A 14,351-nucleotide genomic window follows, 5' to 3' on the forward strand; every position below is an offset into this window, starting at 1 on the left:
GAATTCGCCCACGTAGGTCACCCAAATATGGAAATTCTGTTATTTATTTACCCTTTTTTCATTTCAAACCTGTATGACTTAATATCTTCTGCAGAATCCAAAAGAACAGGACCTGCACCCACTCACTTCTATTGCATGCAAACAAAACCAATGCAAGCCAATATGTAGCCAACGCTGAAAAAAAAATTATGTCCCTTAGTAGATTTTATGAAAAGAAATTATTAAAATATACTTAACAGATTTGTTCCTGTTTTCAACAAAACACTTGATTTAAAATAACAAAATTTTACGTTCCAAATACGTGTATTTAATAGGTAGAACCTACTTTATTCTGGTTAGTAACTTGTATTTGATTATTGCAGCACATATTACTTGTTACAAGGATTTTATCAAGTAAATTCTACAAATACTTTGTTCAGTGAATGTTGTGCGGTTACCAACATTCTTCAAAATATATTTTTGTGTTCTGAAGATGAAAGAAAGTCATACAGGTTTAAAATGACAAGAGGGTGAGTAGGCCTACATGATAACAGATTTATATTTTTGGATGACTTTAAGAACTGTTGAAACATTCTTGGAGGAACCAAATGGTTCTTCTTTGTCACCTCTATGAAGAACCTTTCAGCACCTTTATATTTAAGTGTGGCTTTAGTGCATTAAATCTCAAATTGTAGACTGATACAAACACGTTTTTTAAGTAAACTGGGCAGAATGTTGTTTTCACACGACTAACTGGACAGAAGGTTGTTTTCACACGACTAACTGGGCAAAAGGTTGTTTGCACACGACGTCACGTCTCTGCAGTATGGGACAGGGGTTTCTGCAGTTCGGAGAAATGGAAAGATAGGGGAGTGCCGAAAGGTCCTTTCAATTGGTCGCGAATGATGCCTGTAGAACATTAGCCTTAACGCTATTGGCTTACATATGAAGCCACTTTTGCACTGTGCTGTTTGTGTATCGCAGATATGAAACCCAGAATCGAGATTATAGTGTCTATTTTTAAATTGGACTCGACTTGAATCTAAGTTGGGAGTTCCCCGTAATCACAGACAACACAAAATGCAAAAAAAGTTGACATTATAAAATCAACGTGTAGGCCTACTTTATGAAACACATTCAACTTCTATTTTAATAAATTATATTATTATAAACAATAGGTAAACACTGCAAACATTTTTGTCACGAACTCAAATGGCAGGCAGTAATTGCACAAAACGTATGCTTTGTTTTCTTAACAGCTTTTACTAAAGAGCTGTGGTTGTTTTCTCTATAGGTGACGATAATGTCACACTCTCAATCCTCCTTCCTCAACTGACTGAACCCTCATAGCCCTACGTTAAATCTACATTAACACATCATGTTTTATGCTAACATTCCACATATGTAAGAGACAGATGATCTGTTTTTAAAGAGGTTTGCCTGTGAATGTATTTAAAACAACGTAAAGTAAATGCAGTTGCTATACTGTACTTGTGGTACAGTCAGCTCAGATGTTGTTCAGCCTTATTTTGAAAAATTAGCCATAGCATAATAAACCATTTAAAACGATTTTGTTGTTTAAATTGAGCCGCTCGTCTTCACAGCGGATAATCACAACACACGCGCTCTCGTGAACATTATTTATGTCGTTTATTATTTTGACGATACATCCTCGAAATTTAATTAATTTATTAAGCGGCAAACGCGCTTCATATTAAACCCTTCCGCTCCGCGCGCGCTGCTTCTCTTCCGCCAAAGACGGGAGTATGACGAGCAGCAAACACCTGCTTATTTAACACCACTGCAGAGCAGGTAAATGGACACTCAACAGTAAACAAAATGCAGCAAATGTTAAAGCATTTCATTTGTATCCGTCAGTCTGTTTACTGTTTGTTATATGTCTCCAACCATTCAACCAGAGGTGTGATATTTTATTAACCATACAGTTTTTATCTACAGTTAGCATTAGCACTATTGGTCACCATGTAACCATTTGTGACCCTGTGAAAACCCAGGCTAACATCTCATAATTGAATTGATTATTAGACAACAATCATCAAAGATTAATTTCAAGCATTGGTTTCACTAAGATTTTAGTATTATTCCGTCAATATTGAAGATATTGTTGTATTTTCACAGAATATTCTGTAGGATGATTTTATGAAGGACTTCTGCTGGGTTTTCACAAGCAGGTTCACATTTTGTAATGAACACAACATTGTATTCGGAAATGATTTAAAGATAGAAGTCTGCAAGTGAAAAGGTGACAATGGCATGGAAAGGTTTAATTGTATCAAGGTTCTGTCACATCTTGTCTTGCTTTTCTTGATTTATTGGCAGAATCGTGATGAACCTCTTGTTTTGTGTGGAGAGAGAGACACGTTATTGTGATCATGACATAACATGCGCTCTCTCCGGTCTCGTCTTTGGGGGTCAGCTTTCCACACCTGCCTATTTTTATCTTCCCTTGTTAGTTCCCCTTTATAATGCCCTTGTGTTTACTGTCGTGTGCTGGTTCGTTTTGTATACTTCTCATGTTGTGGTCTATGTCCTGTAAATCTAGTTGGTCAAGAGTCCTGTGTCAACTTCCCTCGCGGGAAGTTTTTGGATTGCTTTCTGTATACTCTGTTACACTGTCTGTCCCCCATCGTGGGTTTTTTATTTTCCTATTATTAAAGTCTTGTTTGCTACCCTGTAACCGCTGCCCGCATCTTTCTTCCCCACCTCACTCGTGACAAATTTAGTTAGTAACTCTGTTTGTGATTTTAATTGTTATATAGCATTTTAATGGTTACATTACATTTGCTGTTTGCAAGTTGTCAGTAGGTTTTTTGTATTTACAAATATTATCAGACATCTACTAAGGGGACATCGACTAAAGCCACAGAGCCTATACATGCATATATCAAAATATAAAATAAATGGCCTGATAAAAGATCTTTTATACAGTATATCCAACAGGGCTATATATATATTTAATATGTATTTATTTAAAAAAAACACTTTGTCCGGCACTCCGGGAAGAAAATAGAAAGGCTGGACGTCTTTAATTGAATACCCCTGATACACACACACACACAAATATTTACACTTTCCATCAATGCTGTATCTTTTAAGAATTTGGTCACCTCAGTTGGCAACTCACGTTGAAATATTAGTAGGCCATATGCTTTTTATTCAGTGAAAGAGGAACAAGCTATTTATTATACAAGAGTGAAGAAAAGTTTTCCAAAAGCAAGCTCATGTTGCACAGAAGCAACGTCAGTAAACATATGAAAAGACAAATAAGGAGAATGTATGATTACTTTTATTTGTAAGAATTGCCTTTCTTTCATCGTAGGGTTTAGGGGAAATTTGTATTTCTGACTTTGATATTTTGCAATGCATTAATGTTTGAAATCAAGGTTGCATATAGCTATAGCCGTCTGCGCTCACACACAGTTCAAGTGTTTTTTTGTCTCTGCTGTCTCAGCTGCTGCTATCAGACTCTTCTTCAGATTCCTCTTCAATGTCATCCAGAATCAGCTCATTGATGCTCTCCAGCAGACTGCCTTGACTCAGGCAGGTGTTTACAGTGGATCCGCTACTAATGTGAGCAGGGCTGGGGTACACCACCCGTGGCTTCCTGTTCTTCTGTCTGCTACGAGGGTGCACACATTCGGTACCAGGTACATGGGGCTCTGTGTGGGACAGGCATGCCAAGTGACAAGTTATACTGCTTAAAATGTGAATGTTTTAAAATGAGACACTTCAGCTACGGTACTTGTAAAAAACATAAGGCACAGTGTCCTCTAGTGGTCATTGCAAGCATCACATTACCCATTCTGTTATAACAGTCTTCAGCCAGGCAACTGTGCTGATTCTTTCTTCTGAATCCAGGCACCACCACTCTCCTCTTTGGTGGCAAAATCATTGCTGGGAATATGGCTGAACGACAGCCATAACAAGGAGAACGTCCATCCATCCGACCGAAGCCCCTTATGAAGGAATATGAAATATTAAGAAATTCTGTCATCATATACTCATCCCCATGTCATTTTAAACCTGTATGACTTTCTTTCTTCTACAGAACACAAAGAAGATATTTTAAAGAAATTTGGTAATCGAACAGCACTGGCTCCCAATCACTTCTATCGTATGGACACAAAACCATTGCAAGTCAATGGGGGCCAGATAAAAACATTCTTCAAACATCTTCTTTTGAGTTTTGCAGAAGTAAGAAAGTCACACATGTTTGAACTAGCGGGAGGATGAGTAAATGATGACATGCATTTTCATGTTTGGTTGAACTAACACTTTAATTTAAATCTCTTTTTTAAAAGGCATAAAGTTAACATCTTACATAAAAGAACGAGCGCAGTTTGGACAGCGAAACTCTGCAATGCCCCACATTTTGTCGGGGGGTACGGGGTCATACTTCTTTTTGCACCGTCGACAGCGTGACACCTAAAACAAGGCAATTCTCTGAAATACACCATGCAAACAAATTTCTTTACATATTAAGTTTCCTGTAGCATGTGACTTTACAGGGATGAGTCAGTGAATGTGAGCATCTAAGGTGTGGTCGAGTGTCTTACTCTTTTCCTCTGTGGGACACGTCGCCACCAGTCCCTGTCACATGACTGACAGGCAAACTGATGTGTGACGGCAGGGATCTGATTTTCCTGGGCCTGGTCGAACATACGTTTGTTTTCCACTGTTAATGGCAAAACTCGTAGACGCTCGCCAAGCTCCTGTAGCATGTCAATGCATATTAGTCCACACAATTTACTGTATTACAGTTCTTCGGTACTGAATGTATGGTGTAAATTGTATAATTTATAAGCAGAGAATGCAACGCAACTAACCACTAAATGTTTGTCTTCATTAGGTTTTTTCTTTGCCTTGGGCTGGAGGGGAAGGTAAGATAGAATCAATGCAATATGGTGTTGTTGACCCTGAAAATCCTCACCTAAATACAAAAACACCTTTTTACCTTTGCTGAAGAACTGGTAGCACTGGATCCAGATGTCTTTGTGGAGTTTTCTTCCTATAATTGGTTAAACCGTAACTGTCACATTTATACAAATGCAAACAAGCAATTCAAGATTCTTGCTTTCTTTTTTCCAAAGAAGGGGGATATAAACAACGGAAATGGATTTTACCTGTTGTCTTTCATCAGCTTTGAGTTTCATAACCACATTCTGTGAACGTATAGAGAAATGTGAATAGGAAATGCAGTAGTATGTACTGTTGCCCAAGCACGTGTGCACTTTCATTGTGTCAACAATTACTTTTTATAATAAATACGGCACGTTTCTTATGAATTGCTGGCCCTCATGCCATTGTACCACCTGCCCTAACAAACGTTATTTTCATTATGGCTTCATTGTAGCATATGAAGTGATCCCATAAAGTATTTAGACAAACATAACAGGAGCCATAAAATGCATGGTTTCCATAAATTTGCTTTGCATCTCAACTCCCCATACCTTAACAACAGGGTCATTCTTCAGCGTCTTCCGCTCCTCGTCATCCAGGTCTACACATTTTTGCAAACAGACATGATAAAAATGAGATAAAATTACAGTAGTTTGTAAATGACACGAGTCTTTGAACTGTTTGCACTTTACCCATGTCAGCATTGGCCATCAGGGCGACCCATTTTGCAACCATTTGATGATCGTTCATGTAGCGTCGCATGAGTAAAACAGCCTTGTCGATATCAATAAATCCATGAAACTTCTCTCTCAGTCGCCTTACACTTTTCTCCAACTAAATCAATATGCAAAACAAAATGCATTAGTGTTATATTCATTTAAACATTATAGTGTCAAATTCAAGATTGTTTTAACTGCTCGTGTTTTCACTTAAGGCTATACGAGTTAGACAAAAGCAGTTGTGCACATCATGCAGTTTTAAATAAAATAATAACAAGCCTTCGATAATGTTAAGTATCATTGTATCGTTCTACTTCCTTTATTACCAAGTCAATGCAATCATATAATAAATAAAATGTAAAAGGTTTTGTATTTACTGTTTACGTGAAAAATAAGCACATACCTCTACTTCTTCATGCATTGTGTTCATCTCGGACTCGTACGTTGTTTCTGTAATATTACTTAGAATAGTGGTAGCGCCTTTAGAGTGGCACCGTTTCCTGGTCTGTTATTGTGGTTTCTTACTTTCACTTTGATCGAAAATACCTTGATTTGACCCCTAGAGGTCGCCCTAGTACCTCTACACATTGAGAACAAACTAAATAGAGGACATCTGTCTTACATTACAGAACAGGTAGACTTTTAAAATAAAATGATTGTATATAAATTATTATAATTATTATATTGTTATTGTTTTTGCTGTTGCTGAATAATAAGTATTATTATTCACAATAAGAACTAATTATTCTTATCATTACCATTGCACGCACACGTTCAGTGCATACCTTATTTGATGTTGCATCTAAAACATTCACAGGTTCAGACCTTGTGCGTACTTTTTGATGGAGCGTCTTTCACTTTTTTAATGATTAGATAGTCAAAGCTTTATGGAACAACCATCATGTGGCGCAGATGTGGAATTGCATCCTCATCGGACCGCGCGAGTGCACCTAACAGAAACGTGCATGTGAAGCGCGCTCCCTTGCTGAGAAAATCAGATTAGGATTTAATCTGAAAATCCCTTCATCATAATCTGTAGGCTACATTTATTATTGTCTTTACGTGTTATACAAGTAAAGCACGTGGGCCACACTTCCCACCTGAATAGCCTACACATGCAAAAGGGGATGTGTAAAATGGACGTGTTGCAAAGAGAAATATAGTCTTCATACTGTTTTTTCTTGACTGAAAAATCAATCCAATATAGACTATGTGGAAAAAAGTATTGAGACGTCCCCTTCTATTCTACAGTACATTTTTATTTATTTCAATAAAACAAATATAATTGCTGTGCCATAAAATACCATGTACAAGATATTGCCCATCTTTGTCCGAACAGTTTTTAAATGGCCCTTTTTCTAATTCTAGAATATCATTATATGCTGTAGCATGAAGCATACTTAGAAAGTACTCAAACCTGTTTAATAGAAGGGGGCACTCTAATACTTTCGTTCTTCTACATGCAAGGCATTTACATACAAATAAGAATGCATGTACAGAATGTATTTATTAAATTCTAAAAATGATGAGTCTTGTTTTATTATAAACCCATTTTGAAGAAATATTATATCATGGCATATCAAGTAGATGTTCCAGAATATAAAATCATTAATTCACTAAATCCTACTAACAAATTATAATCAGACATTAAACTGTGGTTTTCTCTGTGTTTTTGTGTCCCAAAGTTTGCCTTTTCACAAAAAAAATTCCAACCCCTAAATCCCAGCATGTACAGCTGAGGTTCAGTTTTAATTCAAATGTGTTGTGTTTAACATCATTAACACTTGTCTGTGAAATAAGTAATGCAGGTATATGTGGGACTGTGTTACCAGGGTGCAAGCGCATTACAGAAATGCTTAACTTCAATCTTTATAACATAACTTATCTCGTCGCATACTAAGAGCAGTGAGATAATATTCACTGTTTCCTACATTATACTTACTTTTTCAGAACAGCTTTTTATAATCAAATAGTCAGCCTTATCTTCCTGCGTGACCGTATGGTAAATGCCAGTCTGAGGATTATTCATGCGCTGTAGAGGAGAATGGGTCAATAACCCAGACGTCTTACCAGATAGGCTACTTATTCATAGGTTACCATAGTTCACCAAACTTGAACACACTGAAATGCGAAACTCCTTCGCCATAGTTTGCGTTTCCAGTCTGCAGCATTTGCTTGTGAATGAATGAATGTCAGTGGAACGAAATGTCTAATGAGAACACAGCAAAATGGAGGGAAACTTCCAACCTCCCATAGAATTTCAGTGGCAATTTCATACACGAGTGGATAGGTTAATTGTGGGTACACGTTTTCCAACCCAAAATGTACCACATTTGAGGTACCACAAATAAATATGTTTGATTTACAGATGTGTTGTTTTATGGGTGCTTAAGATATATATTTCCCCCGGTTTCTAGTTTAAAAAAGCATGTCAATAATTAAGGCTATTAATTATCAGTAAACACAACTATTTCAATTAAACTAAAAACTAGTTTAAAAGCTGACTTTTAATTTATTCATAATTCCAGTGTTTTCTTTTATTATAAACAGAAACGTTTGATTCAGGCTGTATACGACATTTCTTTTTTTGGGTTGGGTTAAACACTTGCTACCTAACAAAATATATAAAGATTATTTTAAATATAAACTAGCGACCTGTTGTAGCACTCATAATACCCTTTCACTCATACTTATAGACGGTTTCATCGGATGTACGCACCTGTTCCAAAATGTAATTGGGGTTTGTGTTTGGTTATAATAAAACAATTTATTTTATATTTAATTCACACAAATGATAATGTATATTCATATTTTTTTATATCAACTGTATTCAATTTAAAATACAATACACAAATATTCAGATGGATTTGCAAATATCACAAAAATAAACAGCTGTAATAAAGATCTTTTAATAAAAGTTTTAAAAAACACTTATTTTGGTATAATTATATTTCTTTAGTGTAAATTGTTTCAGGTAAAATCAGTAAATTATTTTAGAGTGAACAGTTACTGATTCTTTGCAGAGGTTTAATTTAAGTTTGGGCCCCATAACGTTTATTTATGTTGATGCCTCCAAAACCGGTTGCATATTCCCTTGCTGAACTTTGTTTTAAGTAGCGTTGATGTAGTGTTTGTCTGCAGGTCCACTTATTCTTTAATAAAAAATCCTGTTTGGATAAGAATAAGAATACACTGAAAATAAAACAGGAGAGATAAATAACAAGACATTTGTGGAATGTAGTTCCTACTGCTTTATTAGAAGTAACATATTTTACAACTTTGTAGAAAGAAACTGTGAAAAGCTGTTTATATACAATGAGTTTAAACTACCTTTAAACAAGGATAGGAAATTATTAATGAAGATAGAAAATATCTATGCCTGTTCTAGTAATGCCAATACACAGTCACATCCTCACCTTAATAACGCTAATAAAAAGTACATTTACTTTTTGTTCTTTTTAGTACATATTCATTTTAGAAACATAAGACTTCTCATAAACAAGTAGACCTAAACAAGGCAAAACATATTTACACAAAAGTAGTGGATTTTTCAAAAATCTCTGGAGCACTGACTGTATAATGGGATGGGTTATGAACGAAAGAAAAACTAATGGTGGGTTATCTAAGCTTAGTATGTGTGCAGAACAACAAAAAGCTGTAGAATGTGCTCCAAAACCCTCCCGAACCTTGAAACATGGCAAAGTATTATTATTTCATACCTGTACACTTAACATACGGGTTTAGGCACAATTGGACACTAGGACAAAGGCGTCCTAAATATGCATTCAAACAAAATATGTTTGTATGGCTAAGAACATTTTATTTGCCATAGTGTAGTGAAATAAACGTTTGACCATAGTAAATAAAAACATCTCTGGGTGTCAACAAATGCAGGTGTTACGGTTGGTAATATTTAAAAAGGCTTAACATACGGACATGTTGCAGAAAGCCAGGGGCATCACTACATAGTAGTGTTTCCCTCTCCTTCTGACCAGACACGACAGATGTCACAGTCTAGGCCGGCGAGGTGGGAACTGCTAAAGATGCAGAAACACTGCATGCTATATAACACCTCCCTGAGGAGTGACAGAGCGCTAGCAGACCATTAGCAACCTCGTTAGCCACGTACCCAACACAACACAGAGCCCAGGACATATGCTCACTACCCAAAGCAAAAGAGCTGGAATATGATTAGACCTCCATGAAAATGCTGGACCTAAAGGATAAAATTACACTGAATCTCAACCACACCGCCATGGCTCCGTAATGACCTGGACTTTCTTGTGGTCGAGTGTCGGCTGCAGCTGTTGGATATTAAAATGAAGTGCTCGTGAGAGATCAGGAACACCGTGAGATCAGTCGCATAGCAGTCAGCAGCTCCGCAACTGCTTGGATAAGAAATGTTTGCGGAAAGGAGATGCGAGTCACCAGAGAAGAAATGCAGAGCAGCCTATTAACACAGCTTAATACATCAGTGTTGTACAGATAACTCAAAAAACATACAAACAAAAAATGTGGTTATTAAAACAATATTAAAGGAAATGTACACAAGGCAAGACTGTAAGGCAGTGACTGGCTGATTTACCCCCATGGAAAATGCCCTTTGCTGAGGGATTCTTAGAGGTGAGGGGTTGAGTATTAGCCAGCTCAGGCCTATAAAAATAACTAAACACTGAAAAACTGAATAAATCCCAAACACTGGCCTGTTTAGAAAAGCGCTTATACGCACTTTTGTTACAAAACGTAAAAAAAGGATCTCTTATTGTCTCTCAAGCGTTTCCCATTGAAGTGCTTCACAGATGCTCCTCTACATTCATTCAAATACTTTTACAAAATGTATAAACTCATTTCAAATGGGAACATTTTTACGTACGTCTGTTTTCACGACGATGGCAGAAATAAATAATATCACTAAAAATCTCATCTTGTGTGTTTTTCGCCTGCATTCACTGCTTCTGATGAAACCGGGGGGGATGGGGGGGGGAGCTAAGCCAGCGCAGGCGTCTCTTGTTGTAACAGTAGTGATATGGAACCTGAGTAAACCTCAGGGGTCCCAGTTGTAAGGCATATGTTATAGGGGTCACTAAAAGAAACCAAAACAGAGGGTAAAAACACCCACAAGGCAGTTTGGAAGAACAAGACAATAAATAAAGGAATTTCCTTCAACATTTCACTTTTCTCTCAATCTACTTTTTAAAAAGTTTGTTAGTTTCAGGAAACGTCCCCAAGTCTTTGAAATGAAAGACGTGGTTTTCTTCATATACTTTTTTATAATTAAAAAACAAGTCCATCTGTGACAGAATGTCTTACTTCATTAAATTGTCTTTTCTTTTAAAGACAACACAAATTTCCCTTTGACGTTCTTTCTGCGCACACCGGCAGACTGTCCTCTCGACAAGACACAGTCAAGCCTAATCCAATTAAAATCTTGGAAACAGGCTGACACGTAAGTTTAAAAACAAGCCCTAAAACGATTCGTCACTTCTGCTCTCCGGAAGTCACAAAACATTTAGGGTCAAACGTTGAGCTGCTCAAGCAAACACCTGCATTTTCCCATTGGACTCCTGGACATGGGAAATCTGGGTTTGGGCGGGAGCTGTGACTGCCGGGCTGGGGGTGGAGTCAGACCAATCCGACACACAGTGAGGAGAGGGGCTGGACCAGGGTTCTGGAGATTCCGGAGACGGGGTCAGGTACGGATGTTCGCTAGGTACGTGCAGGTAATGCTTGGGCGTGGCATCCATGGCAGAGGTGTAGCTGTGTTGAGAGGGTGGAGTCGGGTAATCCTCCAGGCCTGCTGTGCTGCTGCTCGCCTGCGCCGGGGGTGCCTGAGACGGGATGGCCTGTGCTTGCGAGGCCTGAGAGGTTGCTGGGGCCTGCGGGGGCTGAGCCTGTGGTTGCTGTGGCTGATAGAAGACTGGAGGCGGCTGTGCCTGCTGCGGGGTCGGGGGAGTGGACGACATGCGGCCAAGGGTTGGGTTGGTGAGGGCATGGCTGTGAAGCTGCTGCGGTGGCTGCTGCTCTGCAATAGAGGGCAGTTTGACTGGGCTTATGGAGGGCGTGCTGGAGATGGGCGTAGGTTGTAGTATGGACTGCTGAGCAGTGTGGAATACTTGCTGCTGGTGCATGAGCATGCCGCTCTGTTGCAGGGGAGATGTCTGAGAAAGCATGCCTGCTTGGCTGCTTATTGGATGCACCAAGTTGACATGCATGGACTGGGAAGACGTTGGCATGCGGTTGTGCCAGTCGAACGGCACGCTTACGGGACTTACCATGCCCATGTTGAGGCTCATCTGGCCAGTGTTCAGCACGTAGTTGTGGGGGCCTTGATTGACTCCGCCTCCTTGCATGGCCACACGGCCCTGCAGGGATAGCCCACCATCACCCAGGTCACTCAGCTGAGCCAGGGAAATGGCAAAAGGGCTGGGACCATCCATGATGCTGCTGTGCACCATGGGAGTGTTAGGTACAGACATAGAGGAATGGAAAAGGCCAGGAGAGGGCATGGCGGCTGGCGATGTTGGATTAGTGACGTAACCGGCATTACTGGCACCTCCACGTGGAGAATCCAGCGAGTCCACAGGGGATAGCGTGACAGAGCTCTCCAGCAGAGCGCTCTGCATGTCTAGCGTCAGCCGTTTGTTGCGGTTTTTGGCCGAATCTTTCATGCTGGTAGTGTGCTGCCCAACCATGCCTTTAGCTCCTGGGCGGCGGTTCTTCTTGCCCTGCGGGGTGCTCTTCAGCCCTTGCAGGAAGTTGCTGGGGGGGCACATGAGTGGTGAGAGCGTATGGCCTCCAGACAGGTGATGAATGGCTCCTGCGTGGCCCTGTGGGCTTCTCACTGTGTTATATTCATCCAGCAGCTGAACTATGTCATGATGCATACGATCCTGGGCAATATCTCGGGGAAGCCTGTCCATGTGATCGGTTATCTCCCTGTTGGCAAAGTGAGCCAACAACACCTTCACTGCCTCACAACTGCCTTCTCGGGCAGCCAAGAACAACGGAGTCTCCTCCTAAAGATATTAAATAAATGTGAAAATTTAGAACATGGTCCAGGTTTATTTACCAAAAATATGAAGAACGTAACAAGGCATAAACACTGGTCCAGAAGCATTTCCAGTTTCAGTATTTGATTCCAGTCTTAAAGATGTTAATGTAAAGGGATATTTCACGCAAGTCACAAAATTTTCCCCTGTTTTACTCACCCTCAAGGCATCCTAACTGAATATGACTTTCTTCTTGAAGAAAAAAGCGTTTTGAAGCTCCAAAAGGTGCATCCATCATTCAAAGAACTGCTCAACACGGCTCTGTGGTCTTAACACAGGTATTCTAAAGTGAATCAATATTTGTTAAAACTTGTTTTGCTAAACTAGAATGCCTTCTGCATGGGAGCTTTTGTCACCGCTATTTGCCGGAAGAACAAGTCTCTGGTTCACGCATATCCGTCAATATGGATATTTCTCTCAAACAAACACATCGATTTGCTTCAGAAGACCTTTGTTAAGACCACAGAGCCGGGTCGACCAGTCCTTTGATCGATGGATGGACCTTTTGGAGCTTCAAAAAGTCAACGACCATTCACTCCCATTCTACCGCTTGGAATTAAAATGATACGTAGTATTATAACTTCGACTGAATTCTTCTTCAAGAAGAAAGTCTAATTTAGTTAGGATACCTTGAAGGTGAGTAAAACATGGGTAAATTTTATTTCTTGCCCGAAATATCGCTTAATTAACATATTTATACAGTTAAAAATGTTCTGTTGGTTGTATTGCATTCTAACACTTACGTAGTGTTAAAAAACTAAACAGGAAGTACATCCGGACCAGAGTTGATTATGTCTTGTAAAATGGTCTATAAGACACGACTCGAATGGTCTATAAGACATGGTCTATTGCTTACCTTGAGGTCCTGCATGTCTTTATTCGCTCCATTCTTTAACAAGGCCACTGTAGCTTCAACATTATTCACTGCTGCTGCCCAATGCAAAGCAGACTTTCCTGCAAAGAAAAGAAAACACGGAATCATCAGAAACAATGCAACTACGCATCTAAAGCAGGAATTCTTTATCTTTCTTCTCTATGGTTACCAATTTCATCGACAGCGTTGACATCAGCATGACAAGTGATCAACTCTTCCACCATTCCTTCCACAGCGAGACGGGCAGCAAGGATCAAAGCAGTGGATCCATCATACATGCGTGCATCTAGGTCTGTGGCACGGTTCCTTATCAGAATCTGAAGAATACACGAAACTCGTCATAAATATAAATGTTACATCATTGCCGGCTCACTATCTATAATGATCAAAAACCTGATTTTAGTTCACTTGTTTACTATACCTGGAAAACTCCTTGAGCATCAGCGGCTACAGCTGCATGCAGAGGTGAGCGGCCTGTATTGTCCTGTGCGTTTGCATCAGCCCCGGCATCCAGAAGCCTTTTAGCCGCATCAGCTCGGGAGTAGCGTGCAGCCAAGTGCAGAGCAGTCTCTCCAGTGCGGTCGGTCTGTGCGGCAAGTGATGCGCCCTGGTAAATGAGGTCAGATATGATGTTGGCTGAGGATTCTTCAGAGTCGTCATCTTCTGCCACCTCTGGCTCCAGCCCGCCGCCACAGAATGACGCCAGCATTAGTGGTGTGAAGCCATCTATAGAAATAAATTAATTTATTATTGTAATTTATTAAATTAGTTTCTTCAAGCTTCTTTAGCATATGCAAAGTCCAGAAGCAT

At 39.5% G+C, this 14,351-nt stretch overlaps 2 protein-coding genes across 2 annotated transcripts in view; both read right to left on the bottom strand.

Moving 5' to 3' along the window:
• Positions 1-2,724: 2,724 nt before the first annotated feature.
• shfl (shiftless antiviral inhibitor of ribosomal frameshifting) lies at positions 2,725-6,156 on the bottom strand. The gene is made up of 10 exons (XM_079455582.1): positions 6,022-6,156; positions 5,592-5,733; positions 5,451-5,500; positions 5,124-5,162; positions 4,955-5,008; positions 4,827-4,868; positions 4,557-4,712; positions 4,322-4,425; positions 3,799-3,956; positions 2,725-3,659 (listed from the first exon to the last, which is right to left on the bottom strand). The coding sequence occupies exons 1-10, from the start codon at positions 6,046-6,048 to the stop codon at positions 3,448-3,450; spliced, it is 984 nt and encodes a 327-aa protein (XP_079311708.1). The 5' UTR covers positions 6,049-6,156; the 3' UTR covers positions 2,725-3,447.
• Positions 6,157-8,836: 2,680 nt separating this feature from the next.
• notch3 (notch receptor 3) overlaps positions 8,837-14,351 on the bottom strand; it is a 30,088-nt gene continuing 24,573 nt past the window's right edge. The window contains exons 30-33 of the mRNA XM_079456526.1: positions 13,963-14,267; positions 13,711-13,858; positions 13,524-13,621; positions 8,837-12,634 (exon numbers count right to left, since the gene is read on the bottom strand). Coding sequence (XP_079312652.1) covers positions 11,150-12,634; positions 13,524-13,621; positions 13,711-13,858; positions 13,963-14,267 — 2,036 coding nt within the window. The 3' untranslated portion in view covers positions 8,837-11,149. The remainder of the gene's footprint in view (positions 12,635-13,523; positions 13,622-13,710; positions 13,859-13,962; positions 14,268-14,351) is intronic.

This window comes from Barbatula barbatula, assembly GCF_947034865.1.
Source record: "Barbatula barbatula genome assembly, chromosome: 5".
Lineage (NCBI taxonomy): Eukaryota > Metazoa > Chordata > Actinopteri > Cypriniformes > Nemacheilidae > Barbatula > Barbatula barbatula.